The sequence below is a fragment of the Micrasema longulum genome, unplaced genomic scaffold (genome assembly GCF_059751315.1).
Source record: "Micrasema longulum isolate JH-2025_06_02 unplaced genomic scaffold, ASM5975131v1 h1tg000678l, whole genome shotgun sequence".
In the NCBI taxonomy this organism is placed as follows: domain Eukaryota; kingdom Metazoa; phylum Arthropoda; class Insecta; order Trichoptera; family Brachycentridae; genus Micrasema; species Micrasema longulum.
The window spans coordinates 1561629-1581752 of record NW_028277874.1 but is presented as its reverse complement, the minus strand read 5'-3'; the positions used below and the strand labels follow the sequence as shown (position 1 = coordinate 1581752).

Below are 20124 nucleotides of genomic sequence, written 5' to 3'. Positions count from 1 at the left end.
GACCCTAAATTTGTGGCAATATACTCATGTGTCTATGTCAACTAATTGCTCGTTCCATCTCAAGACAGGACTTTTAGCCCCATGGAGTTGAGACTTCTGTCTCAAATAATGTACAATAAACTTATGTATGTAAATAAATAAATAAAAAAACTGAAGATGGAGTGTTAAAAAAAAAACTTTTTAAGAATTTGTAAGTTATGGGAAATTGTGTTTTGTGGGTATTAAGAGAGTTAAAATATTATAAACAGCTGTACAACAATATAAACAAAATAATAATACCTGATGGTAAGAGCGGGAATGCAATGCAGGCAATACCACTAGCCATGAAGGCGCAGCACAGAGTATACTTCCTTCCAAATCTATCCAGCACCAAGAAACCGGTCAGGTAAGCTGGCAATTCTACTAAACTGACCAACACATAGTTCAAGTAGATGTTTCCAGTTAGAGAAACAGCGTTGATACTTAAACCATAATACACAAAAGTACACGTTATCCACCAAATCGAACAAGTCAAAACCCTGATCAAAATAATCTTGGATTTTAAGACTTGCTTAATGGCTGATGGTTTCTTCTCTTCTTCTTTCGTATTGAGTCCATTCATTTCAATATCGGCGTGTGTATTTTCCACGTTCAATTGAAGACCTTCCATGGATTTTTCTGATAAAGTTACGCCATTCATTTTAGCAGCGTCTTTAAGGATCTTGATGGCCTTGTCATATTCCCCTTTGCTAATAAGCCATCGAACGCTTTCTTGGATGATCCAAAAGTAACTGAAGAAGAGAAGAGATGGAGCGTAGATCATTCGAAGGAGATCTCTCCAATATGGGAGGATCCAGGCCAAGACTCCTAACAACATGGCACCAGTTGAGTAAAACATGCAAAGGATAGTTGATCCGAGAACTCGACGTTTTGGACCAACGAGTTCCATACCTAAAAAAAGTATGAAAATAAAATAAAAATTAATTTTCCAGGGCATGTCAAAGTCTCCGGTATTTTTGTAAATCGTGTTAAATTAAAAATATTGGTATACAGTAATAATGTAAACAATATATTATGTAAATAAGCGGGATTTTAATGGTCATGAAATATTGATAGTCAAACGGGTAATTAAAATATTAGGGTAATGAAAATAAATCTAGATTTTATAAATAGACGTACAATAATTTGTAAATAAAAAATGTTCTTACCAAGTATAAATCCAGCACTGTAGACGCCAGACCCCAGCATTGGTTCAATGAACTCAAATACAAGGAACATGATGTAGTTTGTTGAGAAGGATCTGATGACGCCGAAGATTCCAGCAAGTGTTGCTGAGCCCACAAGAGCTACTCTTCTGCCGTATTTATCAGACACAAACGCCACGATAGGAAGAGCAGTGAGCAGACCAAGACTGTGAACCGTGCCAACGAGAGTTCTCTTCCAACCTTGACACTGAATTCCGAGCTGTAATAAGAAGATATATTTTTTCCTTTATGCTTAAAAGCTTTATGGGTGTATTTGGTATTTTTCAGTGTAAAGTATTTCGCGATATTTATGTCAAGATAGGGACACAACAGGGCTTGAGACTAAAACCATATTAAAACTATTTTAATGTTGTTAAATTCAAGAACAGAACCAGAATAGCGGATATCAAGAATCGCGTAGCAAAACTGAAGTGGCAATGGGCAGGACATATTGCAAGACATGACCCCAGAAGATAGACCCTTAAAATGTTAAGACCTTGGGAGAATAAGAGAGGCTTAGGAAGACTCTAAAAAAGATGGGTTGACGACATAGCCACTGTGGGGGGTAAAAATTGGTTGCAAGAAGCAACCGACCGAATGAAATGGAAGGATACGGAAGAGGCCTATATCCAACAGTGGAGGACAGTAAGCTGAAGAAGAAGAAGAAGATTTTTTAATTTAAACACCTTGAATTTAGTATTTCAGGTGAGTGGTTATTTATTTTTTCCGCAACAATATAATATTTGTTAAGCAAAACAAAATGAAGTACCTGTACATAGTTTAATAAGGATTGATTAGTTTTATGTGAATCAAATATTTGTGTTTGTTGTATTTGCTCCTTTTTATATTGATATGCTTTGAGCTATTTTTTAATGAGGGTCTTGATTTGTAGAGTATTATTGTTTTGCTAGGTCCCAACTCAACACAGGGCTTTGGTCTCATGAAGTTCGGACTGGTGTCTCAATAAATGTAAATCAAATTGAATTGTCAATGAATAAATATACTAAGTACAAGAAAATAATGAATGGAGTACTATTGATAATATGTTAATGAAGGAGCTGGAATAGTTAGGCTTATACCGATCATCGTTGTTTCGGATACACGCTGTAGAGACTAGATACTATTTGTACCACTAAATGAATTATACAAATTAGTCTACTTATGTTACTGAAACCATCTTGTACTATTTGTGCCACTTTTCTTTCTCTTTTATATATCAATAGCACAGAGAAGGCAGTAGAATAGATTGGAACAGATTTTTTTTGAACCACACGTGGTTGGAAGAAAATTTTGATGTCTTTTCAGTGAATGCAGTGAATGGAGTGAAATAAAACTTCTTTCCAACCTCGGTAATCTGTTCTTGCCATGTAATGTGTTCCATAATAAACCTGAATGTTTTTATACATACTTATTTTGAAATTAAACCTCGGTTTTATAAATCGATAAAGATCAAAAAATGAAACATAGCTGGATTTTTAACTTGCTATTACAAATTTTGTCATTTAGAGGGTTTTATCCTTAGAGTAACAACACGCCACCGGCTAATACGGACAAAAAACCATTCTATGATTATCAACCAAGAAGTTAGCTAGAGCTTACAGCAATACAACGGGCCACTCAGGTCTCGAATTGCAAGCGCAACACGAAACCGTCTGTTACACGTTTGTTGTTAAACTAAAAAACAAACCAAAAATTTGGAACGTTTTTGTTCTATGCAATAGAGCTAAAGAGTTTATCTTTAAGCGGGAGCGAATTATAATATTACTCCAAGGTTTTATCAGTTGACCAGCGATATAATAGTTTGGTGAAAATAGTTTGATGATAGATTTTGAAACTTTTTATTATGCTCCATTTAAAAAAATAAAATAGATAATATTTTTTCAATTACACATATTGAGAATAATTTTGATAGAGGAATAAAGGCATATATGTTATGTTTGTTCCGTTTGTACACGTATCGGAGGCCGATTACTACATAATACTTATATTATATTAGCATATTTATTAGCTACGGTATTATGGATCTTTTATTAAACTTCAGAGGTCCAAGTGTTTCATAATAATTCTGTGACACATTTGAAACGTGTTGAGGTCAGCAAATGGTCTTGTACGTGTCTGACCCACAAACGTATATTTACTCGTATTTTAAGATACTTTTGGATTATAGATGCGTAAATTATGGTATGGAACTACACAAGGCTTCAAAAAGGATTGGTTTGGAAATAAACATTAATAAAACAAAGATTATGAGTCCAACAAGGAAAAACATTTTCATTAACAATAATAACATCGAAGGGGTAGATGAATACATATATCTAGGACACAAAGTCATCAAAAACTTAGTAAAGGTAACCAGACAGCGCAGTTGCCAAGAAGAAAAGGACTAGATTGAGCAGCTATCGGTAACCTAAAGTATAATAAAAAATATGTAAAATACCCAGTAAATAGAGCAAAAGTAAGCAATCCTCTCTGAACATTCTTTCATTAACACGAAAGATGTTTATTTATTTAACACTTTTTAAACATATATATATACATATGAGGGCGGGCATATTGCCTTAAGACAATTTCTTCCTATCTACCCAAACCGTTTAGTTTGAGAAAATTACGAATACATAGACATATTGAATCTTACAATTTTATACAAAAATTAAAAACAAAGATTAACAAAATAAATAAATATAAAAATTAACACCATACTATGAAGAGAGGATAGGAGATGGGAAGGAAAGAAGAAGGATAAAGAAAAAAAATTAATATTTAGATAGTGACATTTCAATCTTGACTTAAATGTAAATAAAGAACTTCTCTAACAGAACGTCTCTAACATTAGTGGGTAGATTATTCTACAATCGAGCGGCTACTACTGTGAAAGAGGATGTTGATATCCGAAGAGATACGGTTGAGTAAAGACATTGCTCTTCCTACTGGCATTACCATCGGCAAGCTGGTTCTGCAAGCAGGAAGATAAAACAGCTTAAGCTGCCTATGTCTGAGGTAGTTATTAGGAACATAAAGAAAAATACTCTCCATTACACCTAAGTTGATCGAAATACCACAGATCAACAGAAAAAAAAATACATGAGCAAATACGCATTACTTTTTTTCACTAAACTACTGTAGCCAAGCATTCCCACGATAAAGTCAGACGGGTACAACCACTGACCCCTAGAACTTTCTTCTGAATTATATCCAGCATAACAGAGTACTTCAACTCGGATCAGAGATCCACACTCAAGATGACTATTGTTTATTTGTAAACGCAAACGAAATATTCCCAATACCTCTTTGACTATAGAGTTTCCCTCTCCGAAGACCCAAGAGTCGCAGCCGATGATGTCATCTCGATTGAATGCATCAGGTTTGCACGTGTCCGGGTTGTCATAGCCGAAGGCTATCGAAGATGCGTTGGTCGGGCCATACCTGGAACACCTTCGGGGGTCCGAACTGGAGGGCATGGCTAGGTGGAGCCAATCTGCCTCCAGCACAACGTCTTCTGCATCACATTCTGGAACAGCGCACCTGTTGGCAAAATTACAAATAAAATTAGAGGATTATAAAGGTGACCAATATCGATAGATCCAAGTCCTATTAAATTCAACCAAGATTAAATTCCTATTTTTAAAATATTTTTTATAATTTTAAATCATGAAATAGGTACACATAAACATATTATTATGTGTGCCAATAACAATGTACATAAATATTTAATTTATAAGTAGTTTAATACATTTTGTTTGAGTTTTGTTTTTTTTTCTCCATAAATGTATTTCCCGTGTCAATATTTTTTGCTGCCTTGTGAGTTTGATTTTTATCTTTTCTTTGGTATTGTGATCATGTTCTGTTGGCTTCGATATTTTTTTTCCATAATTTGTGTTCTTTTTAAAACTAATACTATTATATGATAATCTCGAATTGTAAAATATTCTTTGCTTATTTTTTTGAGAACCCGCTAAGCCTCCATTTAGAGACCTGTCAGCAGGTGGGATGGAGAAGATATGGAAGGAGGTAATGAAAAATACACCACAACACCCAGACCAATTGAGATAAAAATCTTTCTTGGATATTTTTTTTGCAACTGGCGGGAATCGAACCCGCGACGCTAGTTTTACAGTTGGCCATCTAACCGACTGCGCCACGGCGCGGCGCGGGCCTAGTGGTTTTAATTTATTCAACATCAAGTGTGTCGGTTTTTTCAATAATTCTTAAATTTTTGTAATATTCTATTATTTTATTTTATTTTATTTTATTTTATTCAGAAAACATACAGTCATACAAAATAAGTACTAAAAACAACAGTTTTTTAACATAAAAAGACCAATTAAGTTTTCATAAATTAAAAAGATATAAACATTAAATGTGACAAAAAATAAATAAGAATTTTAAGTGAGAAAAGAATAATTGTTGACATTTGCATTTTCCATGGAGGTAATAAATTAAAATAAATAAAAATACCGAATGTACACTTCGAGCCATCCATGCACACACATGAACGCACATATAAAACATACACAAACATATACATTACATGCGGCACATATACATAGCATAAACCACTCAAGATGTACATTTAGCAACTATCCCAAATAATCGACCCCATGAAGAAATTTTCTGTACAAATGCAACGTGCAGTTAAAAATGTCTACATCAATACTGAGTCCGTTATAATTTCTTCAGGTACGTCTAATGAATGAATTCGAGGTATAATTGTTTTTACAAGTTGGTTGGTTAGTTTATGGTTAGTTTGTTCAAATTTTCTTGGTTTGATAAAAATATTTTGCTGTTACAGTAGTTAATGTTGTTTATAATTATTTTAATGTATGTTTGGATATTTTATTTTTTTTCATTTGAAAATTAATTTATTAACCCTTACGGATTATTACATTCATCTTACAAAAATGAAATATACATTTTTTATTCGTACTCTGTTGTTTAAAATAATATTTTTTACATCTTTTGAAAAGTTTGTCTGAGTCTTTTGTTTAGTTTTGTCCGGTAGTTTATTGTATAATTTCAGTCCCTGGTTTATTAGTCTCGACTGTCCTTGTCTTGTTTTAGAAAGTTGCATATGATATTTTTCTTATATTCTCGTATTATGTCCATGTTTACTACAACTTTTTACAAGTTTTAGTTCTTCGTTTACAATTACATGAGTGGCTAATTTATGGATAAATTTTAATGATTTGAAAGAGTTGTTATATTTAATTGCTTAGTTTGTTTAAAAAGTTCTCTAGTTGAAGTTATATAGGGAAGGTCATATACTAACTTTGAAATTTTATTTTGTTGTCTTTGTAGTCTGTTTATGTCATTTCGATATCCTGTTCCCCATAGTAGATGCATAAAGCATATTTTAGTTTTTACATAGGCTTCATACATTATATTTTTTTCCGCTTTTGGAACAAAATTTTTGATTTTTAAAAAAAGACTCGATTATGTCGCCACTTTGTTAATTAAATTGCTGATATGACTTTTCCATGTCAATTGTCTGTCTATTATTAGTTCTAAATATTTAACATGTTCAATTTCAGTTAGTCGTTCATAATTTATGTGAGCATCTATTTTATGACATTTTTTTAGATTCAAAATGGATAATATTGCATTTTTTTTCATTAAGTGTAAGTAAGTTTGTGTTTGTCCATTTAGTCAACATAGTAAGGTCTTCGTTTATGTCATTGTTTGTTTATACGTCGGTTTGATTTTTATAGAATAGTCCAATGTCGTCGGCATACATAATAATTTTTCCGTACAGTGATAAATCATTTATATAAGAAATAAATAATAGAGGACCCAAAATAGATCCTTGCGGTACTCCAAAATTTACTGTTAGTAAAAGGCTTTTTTTTCATTTGAATATGTATACTGCTTCCGATTTGCTAAGACTGATTTTAATAGTTTACATTTTTGAAATTTAACTTCAATGTCGTTTAATTTTTAATCATGGTCTCAAAATGTACCGCATCAAAAGCTTTTTAAAATCTAAGATTACTCCTGTGATTATGATTCCAGTATCCATGTTTGTTTGAATAAAATTTATTTAATTTACTAGGGCTGTTGCGGTTCCTTTTTTTCCTGAAAGCCGTGTTGATTTAGAGTTAGTATAATTATCATAAATCGATACCAGACTGAAAAAAACTAGAGGACCCTTGTGCTGTCTATATAAAGGCTGGAGGGCAAACAGAATCAGGAATGCATTATAAGATACAATTCGATGATCAGCGTTTCAATCGCATTTGATGTCGGAAAATCATACAACCAATAAATATAATAAAAGGTCTTTAAAGTATGAACAAATGTCTTTCTATGGATTAAAAAATGAAAACAGGCGACTTTTGAAATTGGGTCTTATTTGACCCACTACCGCCACGCGCGTATTATTTTTTGACCCATCGGGATTTAAGAGTTAAATCAAGCGACGTAAGTCAAGATAATTGTAATATTTCAGTAAATAATTAATTCAGTATAAAAAGATTACAAATTAATATGATAAAAATAATCAGTTGGTCAAACTGTGACAGTAGAAATCCCCAGATTAAGGAATGACTAATCAAATTTCAAGTATTTAACTTCATTTAACAATTTTGCGTTATTAATGTTAGTAGATAAAAATGTTTTTATCGAATAAGATCAAAAACAAAAAATATTGCGTAGAGAAATTATACTAAATCTAATCGTTATCAATGTGTGTACAAGAGTACGTATATCTAGAACAAAGGTTATCAATTAGTGAAAAGGTAGATATCTATCTATCAATATATATATAATATATAATATATATATTTATATATATATATATGTATGAATCGCCGTTATTAGTCTCGCAAAAACTCGAAAATGGCTTGACAGATTAACGTGTGGTTTTTTGCAAAGTTTTTTAATTTTCGTCCTCAATGTTCATATTTTAATATGTTGAGTGGAAAAAAGCTAGATTTTCTAGGTTTGCATTAGACTTAAATGCATGTATTGAAAAATTAGGAGGATGTTGTTTTTTGTAAATTAAAAAAGTTTGTATTTTTACGTTTACAAAAAACAATTATTTTTGATGGATACTAAATTGATTAATTTTCTTCCGATTTTTTTTCTAAATAACAAAATCGGTGGACTTTTGAGGTGCGGAAAACGGGACAACGAAACGTCGATTTTGTTTATTCTAAGAAAAGGTCTGACATGAAGTTGTCTTTTTCGCACAGTATCGGGGAGGCGTCTGCAAGACAGTGACAGGAAAACAATTTTCGAATACCTATTTATCAATATTCTCTGTACTTACAATTTATGTAAGTATCATCATTCCCTTTCCGAACCTAATGGTGCATAGGGCACTCCATTGGTACACCAATCGTAGCGTATCTCGATCATTTTTTGCAAAATGAAGATAAGATGATCAGGCTAACGCTTCAGGTACCAGTCTAGGAGCTATGAAATATTCTAGTGTGAAAACACCGTTTTATATAAATATTTAATATCAACCATGTCGGGAATCGAACCGGACACCTCTTGCATGGTAGACAAACACACGGTAGACCATTATACCACGAGTCCATAATTAGTACCCTGACAAAACCGGTAGACATAGAAATGTCCGTAAGTGGTTAAATATAAATATTTACTATCATTTATTGAAATATTGGACCACAAAGTTAATGCTGATACAGAATATTTAAGTTTGTAAGTGAAAATTCTTGATGGAAGTTCATTGTAAATTATTATAGAAATTAAAGACGAGTAATACTTTAATCCACAAATTTAGAATATCCAGTGACCGGTTTCATCGCTTTCGCAGCATCACGCATATTAAACAATGATGGTCTAATAATAAAGGTAATTCAAATTTTGCCAGTCATCAAATAGAACATAAACATTCCTTTGATTTAAAAAACAATGTAAAAATAATTAATATTGCACCTTAAGGCCATAAACTTGACAAACAGGAAATTCTCGAAATCAATAGATTAAAAAAATAAACCCAACATAGAATTACTTAATGAACAGCTAACACACGTGTATTCCCCATTACTATATCCATTGTAATAATTTAACTAATGACTTATCTTACCCTTTTTTTTCAGAAATCAAACTCACGAACGATGGGACTATTAAAACTAATATATAAACAATACTTAAACTCATTAGAAATATCATTATAATATCAACTCATGTCAACTTTGTTAATGATCCTTAAGACAAAAATTATTTTATTTTATTTACTCTCATATAATTTAGAACTCTCTATCCTGTTATGTATAAATACATTGAATTCCTTAATAAAGATACCAGTCTCGAAGATGTCGCGAAAGCGATGAAACCGGTCACCGGATATTCCAAATTTGTGAATTAATGTATCACTCGTCTTTTATTTCTATAATAAAACATAATATTTCGTACTTCTCTTAATGCAAAAAACGCGCTTAGCACAAACTTTCCTTTGTATAGTATTCAATGATATTTTATAAGATAATTTAATATATGTACATACTTTTTAAACCACAAACTAATTATTCACGATTATTTATATTACACGAAGCACCTAAGTAATACATATGTACTTGTAATCAGTAGTTAGAAAAAATATTAAATTTAATAAAAAATATGCATAGATATTTTTATCGATGTAAAACCTGTTCTAAATGTAAAAATATGTACATATCTAATTAATGTTAAATCGAGATGAAACGCGAGCGCTAAATTTTTCTTTATATATCTTTAGTCAATTTATTTGTATAAAATTATGCGTATTACTAGCGGACCCGATAGACGTTGTCCTGCCCGAACGTTGGCTTACCTGCTATTAGCCTGGAAAAAGACTTATCATTAATAAGTAGGTACCTAGGTACTTGTTTATGGTTGAATTCCAAAACATAAAACATTTCATTTATAAATATATATAATTACTTTTGCAAATGTCAAACTCTGCTCTTTTCACCAACAGGGGTGCACTTTATCCGTGAAAGAGATTTTTAAAAATTTATTGAATGTCAATTAATGTTATCTTAGTATTACCAAAAATCCAGCAAAAAGAAATCAATGGAAAGAAATTACAACAAATGTAAGGAAAGAATCTGATTGGGATCCATAAAAAGTGAATATTGTTTGTAAACATTCAAAAAACCTTTTTTTAAAGACAAAAAAACAACATCCTTCTATTTTTTTTTAGTACCTATATGTATTTTCGTCGAATGCAACCCTGGTAGGTCAATGAATAAAACATTTATACTTCTAACTATTTTTCTACATATTGGATTGAAGATTTTAATATCTGCGAACACGCGCAGCGTAAAGATTTACATTTCGCTGAGAACCGCACGTAAATCGGTTAAGCCGTTTAGAAGGAGTTGAGTGACATCACACGTGCAGAAGAATTATATATATAAAGATTTATACCATAAATTAAATTAAGTTATGTAGAAAGCCGTCAGCCATAGAAAAGTGAAACAGAGATAATAGCTATTTTGTGAAAAGAGTGAATAATCAAATGTACACCACAGTTGGAATGTTTTTTACTTTGACAAATGATAAATTATTCATACATTCGATTCTTTATACTTTAAAAATAATTAAATTATGTATTATCTAGTTTATAAATGGATTACTAAAAGGACTAGTCAGGAAGCTGAGGAATTTGTTTTGTATATCAGAATATAATTTTAATTTCATTAAAGTCTTTTCTCATTCTATTCATGTAGTTATGTTTTAAGATCCTTTTTTATATATTTTTTAATTTTTGCGCCTATAATATTTTGATGTGACTTGACAATTGATGTGGAAGTATGTACTATTATGTAAAAAATAAATAATGCACTCCGGAACGTGCCTGTGGGACAGTGGAGTGGCTACATCTATAAACAAAAAAAGGTTTTGAATGTACCTATTAATAAAATAATAAATCTAGGATATACCAATTAAATTGTTATCATTGCGATTCAATCTACATTGGAAAAACTAAATGAAAAATTAATATAAGAGTAAAAGAACACTTAAGATGCTTAAATAATAATCATTTTTCTGAATTCGCAAACCATCTGATAGAAAATAATCATAACTTCAATAAAGACACTGGATTAAAAGTACAATATGCTGAAAATAAAATATTAAAATTAGAAAACTTAGAAATTAATAAATTCATAATTAGAAAAAAATAATGAATAGCCAAATAAACAATATTTCTTTTAGTCCACTCCTGTCTAGCTTCGAAAATAATCATATCAAATTACCACCCTTTTAGGCAAAAAAGACTTGATTTATTGGCTCCACGTGTAGTATTTAGTAAACATGATAAAAATAAAATAGGAAAGAATTCATTAGTAACGTAAACCTTGATGAAGAAGCTTGTTTGCTTTGAAACCGGTCAGTGGAAAAAAAAATAGTTGTTAAAAACAAAGTTGTTTTATTTATTTTATTTTAATGTTAGTACTTTAAAAATAAAATTTTAATTTTATATTTGTTTTAAATTCTGCACATAAATAGATTTCAAAGATAATTAACAATAATGTTACAGAGTTGTACGGACCAACTGCGTTTCTTAACCACTATGAGCCATAAAAAAGACGCTAGATTTTCTATCACATTTTTTACCAGGCAAGTTATAGAAAGAAACACGTTATTTACTTGTGCATTTTTTGAAGCGTACATCTTTCACTATATTCTTTTTACTAAGTGCAATCACTTAAATGAATTTTTCCACTAACGATTTTCATCTTTCCATTTTTTTTTTCTCTTCGCGAGGTTCAAATATTTTTACAGCATGGCGGACCAAGAAAACCGAGCGTGCTCCGACACATAATCTCAATCGGAATATTGTGTGACAGCAAAGGGCTAAGGACCGGTTCGGCAAACTCTGAAAATTTTATGCACCAGTTCTAGGGAACTGGTGGGAACCGGCTAAATCCCACCACTGCTTGTACCGTCTCGATATGTACCGATGAAAATAACGTTTACTATTGCGGCCCTGGGTACTTATTCTGATGGGAAGTTAAAATTTATCTTCAATTTTGTCTACAAAGTAAAATTAAGTTTTCTGTATGAAAAATAGAATAAGTTAACAATTTTTTTTCTAAACATGTTCAAATACCGGTTACCGACGAAGATACTTTGAATTTTCGTACAAATATACCCAGTTTCGTACATAAATATCGATATTAATTTATACCGTCTGAGTATATACCGATGAAGATAGCCGTTCATAATCGCGGCCCTGGGCCCCGATTACAATATAAAGTTAACATTTATCTTCAATTACAAACTAAATTAAAATATGTAAATATGAACAGCTCCCCAGGGAGTTGAATCCAGTCCTTGTCTACAAAAATTTGGACAAACTCAAAATATTGTTGACGTATTTTTATTTTTATAATTTTTAAATTTAATAATAAACAGTTCCACCAAGAAATGTCAGTGGAAAAACTTAATCTATTAACAATGTAAATATTATAAATAAGGAAAACAAGCGCACAATAGTGTTAGAATGAGTAAAAATGTAAATATTGCGCTGTTAATATTTATAATGTTTATCATAGAACTATATAAAAAAAAATAAAGAAGGGACTTTTTCAACTATTGCAAATACGGTTCAAACTGCTTAAGGTCAAGAATGGACTATTCTAACTATCTTTATATATATATATAATTCCTCTGTACGTGTGATGTCACCGTACTCCTCCTAAACGGCTTAACCGATTTACGTGCGGTTTTCAGAGAAATATAGATCTTTGCGCTGTGCGTTTTCGTAGATATTAAAATCTTTAATCTAATATGTAAAAAATAATTTAGGAGTTTAAATGTTTTATTTATCGATCTACCAGGGTTACATTCGAGGAGAATGCGTTTGCAAAAAAATGGAAAGATCTTTTTTTTTTGTATAAAAAAAGTTTGTTTTTAAATGTTTACAAACATCATTTGTTTTTTGTGGATCTCAATCAGATTCTTTCCTTAAATTCCTTATAATTTCTACCCATTTATTTATTTTTATTGGATTTTTGGTAGCACTAAAATTATATTAAATTCAATACAAGTGTATTGAATTTAAAAATCGTATTCCTACATAAGTACACCCCTTTGTTGGTGAGACGACCGGAGTTTTACGTTTGTAAACATAATGCCATATTTGAAAAAATATTTATTTTATCTTTCAGAATTCAATCATGAGCAAGTAGGTACCTACTTAAATTTATTATTTGAAAATTAACAATTTTTAGTTTTGGAATTCAATCACAAGCAAGTACCTAGGTACCTACTTATCAATAAAAAAGTATTTTTCCAAGGCAAGCCAACGTTCGGGCAGGACAACGTCTGTCGGGTCAGCTAGTTTTAAATAAGTTTCAAAGTAGCATGGATCTTTCTTAACTATTGCTTTCAGGGTAAAACCTGTAATTTATATAGGCATTACATAGAATTTAATAGACTTACTGGTTAATAGACGGGTTGTGGTCCCGTGGATAGTGTCGCGGACTCCTGAGCAGGAGGTCCGAGGTTCGAATCCCGCCTTACCACAATTTGTTTCCCATTTTTAAACACGGTTATTTACGACTTAAGAAAAATGACTTTAAAATTCATAAAATATATCATTTAAAAAAAAATATAAAAAAACAGAAATTAAATAAGTTAGTCATGGAAACATTTGGTTAAAATCATTATCATTTAACAAATAATAAGGGGCGCTACTCTCCCATTGGAGCGTAGATTGATCATTTCTTTCATGAAAGTAAAGTGATCAAGCTTACGCTTCGATGAAATACGACTATGAAATATTGGATTGAAAAAAAATAATACCTGTAAGTGTCATCTTGGGCCGTAAACACGTAATTCGTGTTGTAAATTGCAGAAAAAAACATCGGTAAAGCTATCAAAACAAAATTTACAATTTGGTATTTTCCGAATTGCCCGATTTCCACCAAAATGGCGTCCAAACCTACTTCGATCGAAGACATTTTACAAACAAATGATCACTTGTGTTGTATCACAAATTTACACATACTATATTATAAAGATTCTAATAAATCACAACACTCCGTATTTTTATCACAAAAAACTAAAAATGACGACATTCGATTAGATTTTTTAAATATTTTTGCACCGGTATCGATCCATCACAATTGCGGAATGTTAAGCAATAGATATAAAAGGAAAACTAAATACATTTATTTTAATTCATTTTTCCCACTTGATAGGTGTCGCGCGTTTGACAACCCATTATGTACTGATTATATTTTTTAAGTGCAACAGTATTTAAGAATTAAAATAAAAATTATTATTATTACATTGTACATTAGCAGCGCTAAAATGATGCGTGTTCATCTAATACACTGTGTCATAATATAATATTCGGATGTGGCCTTAACAAAGCCTTAACAAGGCCACAACCGATTATCCCACCAGATCATTACACTATAGTAAGTGTAATTAGAAGGAATATAGGTACCTTTTGCAGTGAATATTTATTTATTTATATCTCAGTTTTAAAATGGACAGATGTTCATTTTTTTTTAAAAAAAATTTTAATTCCCGCCAAACTGCAAAAGCAGTTTTTTTGAAGGGATTTCTTTCTTTAAACATTTTTGTAACACAATATAATAATGTTCACATAAAATATTTTTTAAAAATCTTTAAAATATCAATAAAGTAAAAGTTTAAAAAAATTAAATACAAGTTAATCAAGTCTTTTTTGATAACGAAATATATGAAAAATAATAAAAAAACACTTTTTTTGACACTGTTTTAAATTGTTTGGTTTCCCCATTTTTTTATAATTTTTTTTTACACACTAAACTTAGAATTTAAGAAAAAGATTTTTAAATCCAATTTTACTTTGTTTTTATTCATATCACTATTCTTTATTTCGTCCGGGAGTCTTTTTACTATGCGAGGGAGTATATACGCCCTGGTCCTCTCTCCATACGCATTTATGGCTCTTCTTTCTATGAAATTTCCTCTCGCTTTTTGGCGCGTTTCATACTAATGTGATATTGTCGTTTTATAGAAATTGTTTCAGGTCCCGACTAGCTTGGAAATTCATGTGTTTAGGCAGGAATTCCTTTTTTACATGTGTTTTCATTTCATCAAATGATGCTTTAAAATATCAAATAATAATAAAAATATCAAAAAATTTAAAATAAATTAGAAAACATAACTAAAAATAGAAATAGAAGCATTAATATAAATAAGAAAGTAAACCATTTATAATAAGTTAATAAAACATGAAGGTAAATTAGAAAACATACCGATAATAATAACAATTAAAGCTTAAATATAAATTAGAAAATACATAGATAATTAATAATTTTTTAAAATAAAATTAATTAGAAAACATTCCGATAACAACAAAGAAAGAAAAATAAGCCTTCTACATAATACGCAAGGAAAAACATAAGTCTCTCCCATTTAAAAAATGGTAGAGTAGAAATATAGAAAATATAGGGCGTTTTATTGTTTATCCTTGCGAGTTTATTCCAACATGTCGCTTTAGTTCGTTTGTGTCCATCAGACCATTTTTGACAAAATTGAGTATACAGGAGTTCTGAGAAAGCCTGTATTTATAAAATTCAAGTGAAAAAAAACTGTTTGTTTTGGATTTTTTAACAAATTTTGTCTTAATTTTTGGTCATTATTTATACCTTTTTTGTAAAAAAAAAACTTTTTTTAAAAATAATAAATAAAAATACAATATTACAACTAAATACATTTTTTTTACATTAAACAAATACATATATTTACATTAACGTTTCCCATTACGTAAAAAAATTAACAATTCTTGTGTACATAATGGAGAGTGACGTCTTACAATAGTTTATTTTATTTTAATTAATAATATTTTTAGAATAACATAAATAAATTACAAAAAAGATATAAACGATGTTTTCAATCAGTGTTACATAAAGAAGAATTATAGATGTAATTTTTCACTTCTTTCTTAAATATATTGTATTCCTGACTGTTCTTTTTATTATCTTTGTTCATTTCATTAAAGAAAAATATTCCTTTAAACTTTAAAGCTCTATTTCTGCAGATTTGTGTTTTGGTCTGTTGGACAAAAACTAACTGACGCGGCGAAGTGTTAAATAAAATATACAATGAAATAAAATGCTTAAGTTTAATGTAAAAATTAGTTAGAAACCCCAACATCAGATTCATTGTATAATAAACAAAGCCCATATTTGCGTGAAAGACAGCAAAACGATTTATGAAAAAACCAGTTAATTTTACTATAATAGTTTGATTTTAATACTAATATTATATATTTTTTATAATATAAAAAATAACAACGTATATTATAGTAAGCTCTTCTTACGATTATACACATCGTTTGTAAGCATTAAATTTTATATCATATTTTACTTAACGTCTTTTCGGAAGCATAATACCGTACGTGCATTTTAACAAAAACCGCGAAAGATTTAAAGTTTTTTACTAACTTCAATGAAAAATTATACAAATATGCATAGTTATTTTTTATTTATTTATTTAATCCAATATGTAATACAAATTCATAGTTTACAAAAAAAATGTGTATAAAATAACATTTCGTTTTTATTTATGGATGTAGTCACTCCACTGCCCCACAGACAAGTTCCGGAGTGTCAGTGTATTATTTATTTTATTCATAATAGTACATACTTTCACATAAATTGTTAAGTCAATCAAAATATAATAAGTGTAAAAATTAATTTGTAATTTATATTTAAAAAAGACTTTAAAACATACCTACATGAATAGAATGAGAAAGGACTTTCATGAAATAAAAATTATATTCTGATATACGAAACACATTCCTTAGCTTTCTGTCTAGTCCTTTTAGAAATCCATTTATGGACTAGAGTTTTGAAAACATTGTTTTTCATTTTGCTTACCAATATATTCAACTTAAAAAGTTGTATAGCTTATATGCAAATCTTAATCTTACGCTCAATATGGATTTTTTTTTAAAACTCGGTCTATATTTAGATTTATATTGCAAAAAAATATCTTTAAATAAGTCTCCTGTTAAATGGCGTTTTGTGAGTTACGATTTTATACGTAGGAGGTGTCGATATGGCGGCGTCGCTGTATTGTATGCAGAGATCATCGCTACATTTTTTAAACATATTTTCATTTAATTGTTGTTAAAACACGACGCATTAAAAAAAAAGAAAAAAGAAATTTAATTTTGTACAATTGTACACTAAATTCACTTGTAGGTAGTCATGTTTTGTTTATTAAGCTCCACACAAAAAAAATGTCTGCCTTAAAACAGGTTGTACCTAGTTAGGCAGACTAGGCATAATCCAGAAATATCTATTACCGTAAAAAGGTAGTAGATAAGGATATTATAATTATGTTAAACTATTATTATTATTTAATATTTTTTTAATTTAAAAACTTCAGCGACAAAGAATAAGCACTTTGGCGGACTTATTGTTAAAAGCAATATCTTCCAGCCAACCAAAAAACAGACTGCTCCAAAGAAGAGTTGGTCAAAAATTTGTAACAAAAAACGGAAATATATACAAGATATAAAGTAATGTTTTAGGCGTTTCTTGAAGGTGGCTGGTGAAAGTGGATTTTTTAAATAAAGGGGTAGCTCATTCCAAAGTCTAGCACCTTGAACGGAAAAGTAATAGCTGCAAAATGATGTGCTATGTCGAGGAATTGAAAGTGTTCTCCCCTGAGAAGAGCGAAGCGAACAACCATGATCAGAAAGGTAAATGAAATCCTCAGAAAGATATTTTGGAGCGCAAGGGCTGTGAAGAATATTATAAAGAAATGAGAGAGATTGAAAGTTTATGCGCCGATAAAAACGATGCCACTTGAGTTTGGAGCAAAAGGGTGATACATGGCCCTACTTTTTGAGATTGAAAATAAAGCGGATGCTTTGATTCTGCAAACGCTCCAGACGATCTATGAGTTCCATATTGGCGTAATTTGGCGTCATCGTGGCGTTTTTATTTTTATTTTTAATTGTTTCTTTAAATGAACCCAAGAGGCTTGCATTCACCACCCCAGGGTTCGGAATAAATATTTATTATTTTTATTGTTCTTATTGAAACACTTTTATTTTCAGTGACTAACCCAAAAAAACATTCGATTTCATGAGATGCACAACGTTTAACAGAATAATTGTCTTATTTTCGCTCACCTCACAGCGCAATTTAGTATAATTCGACTTAATAAGATTATAATTGTAGATTATCATCATTACAAGACAACCATTATTGTGTAATAATAATAATTGGTAATTGAGCATTGTTTTTTAGAGTCTGGAATTAATTTATCTAGAAATAATTAGTTTATTAATGAGATAACCATAACTGGATAAGATGTTAGTATCAAAGTATACTTGGTAAGTACTCGTACATATATAATCTTCATGGAAATTAAATTATGTAGACTTTATCCCTATAAAAAGTATGAAAGTAATATGAATAAAATATAAATAAGAGTTTTAGATTAGTGATGAAATGGATAGTCGTTTGGCCGGATATCAGATATCGGGTATTCGGTGAGCCCCTAAAGCTAGGGTTTCCTAGGACAGCGGTGCCCGTATCTTAACGGCCGTAGTGAACGGTGATGCGGTGAACGGTGATGCGGTAGACAGCACTCGTAACGGTGACTAAAAAGTGATTTCCTAGGAAAACGGTGTTATATAGTGTTGATAATACCGTTTTCCTAGGAAACCACTCTCTAGTCACCGTTACGAGGGCTGTCTACCGCATCACCGTTCACTACGGCCGTTAAGATACGGGCACCGCTGTCCTAGGAAACCCTAGCTTAAGCCGGATAGCCAGATAGCCGGATGTCCTTAAATAATAAACAGTTTTTTTTTATTAACAAATTACAACAGGGATGGAGAATACCTTAGAAAGGGGAATATGGAAGTCTAGGCATATACAGGGCTTATGACCTGTCATTGGCTGGATTAAGTGGCCACTTTACACACTGTGTAACATTTACCATTTTGCCCATGTTTGAACATCCATATTTCTTCATTTCTTCCATTTGTTGAATTAGTAAAGTTAAAGAGCTGAAACCTTTATTGTTGTGAAGAGATCCATCTGACTGAATAATTTTATATACTAGGCTACGCCTGAAATCAAATTTTCTAATTTTTAAACTTCTTCTTGGATTAGTTGGTTTTATTACAATATTTGAGTTTGTCCAAATGTTTTTAGACAAAAGACTGGATTTCACCCCCTCGGGAGTCATTAAGATTAACAAATTACAACAGGGATGGAGAATACCTTAGAAAAGGGAATATGGAAGTCTAGGCATATACATGGCTTATGACCTGTCATTGGCTGGTTTAAGTGGCCACTTTGCACACTGTGTAACATTCACCATTTTGCCTATGTTTGAACGTCCATATTTCTTCATTTCTTCCATTTGTTGATTTTAGTGAAGTTAAAGAGCTGAAACCTTTATTGTTTTGGAGGTTGGTGTTGTGTTTTTTTGGATTACGTATAAAGCTTTTATTTGATCTTGCTTTATACTTTTTATCGTTCGTGTATGGGCAGTAACCCACAAAAGTACATTTTTAAAGGATGACCGAAAAAGAGTAAAATCACCCCGGTACTCAAATTTTTCTCATTGTGAAAAATAAACTTAAAATGGGCTCTAAATAAAAAGGGGTTAAAATATTGGCCATTATATTTTGAAGGCTTGTAATTTAATAAATTGTAATATATTTATTGTAGATAGTTGTACAAAAAAACATACATTTGAACAACTAGTTTAACCATTACTTATAAACAGTATGTGTGTAAAAATAATTTCAAAGCAAAACATTTTTATTTAATCTAGACTTTTAGATATATAATATGTGTAACGTGAAAGCAAACACAATATCTTGTAATTTATTATATAAATAAAACACGAGTGATACTTTAATCCACAAATTTGGAATATCCAGTGACCGGTTTCATCGCTTTCGCGACATCTTCGA

General features: G+C 30.7%; 1 protein-coding gene across 5 annotated transcripts in view; it reads right to left on the bottom strand.

The window, feature by feature from the left end:
• Positions 1-20124, bottom strand: part of LOC148279715 (organic cation transporter protein-like) — a 126482-nt gene that overhangs the window by 53777 nt on the left and 52581 nt on the right. For 3 of the 5 annotated variants that reach the window (XM_088229488.1, XM_088229491.1, XM_088229492.1), the window contains exons 2-4: positions 4508-4745; positions 1188-1443; positions 280-930 (exon numbers count right to left, since the gene is read on the bottom strand). In XM_088229488.1, the coding sequence (XP_088085614.1) occupies positions 280-930; positions 1188-1443; positions 4508-4745 (1145 nt within the window). Of the gene's footprint in view, positions 1-279; positions 931-1187; positions 1444-4507; positions 4748-13982; positions 14235-20124 lie in introns of those variants that run through there. The other 2 variants (XM_088229490.1, XM_088229489.1) reach the window with 2 other exon arrangements.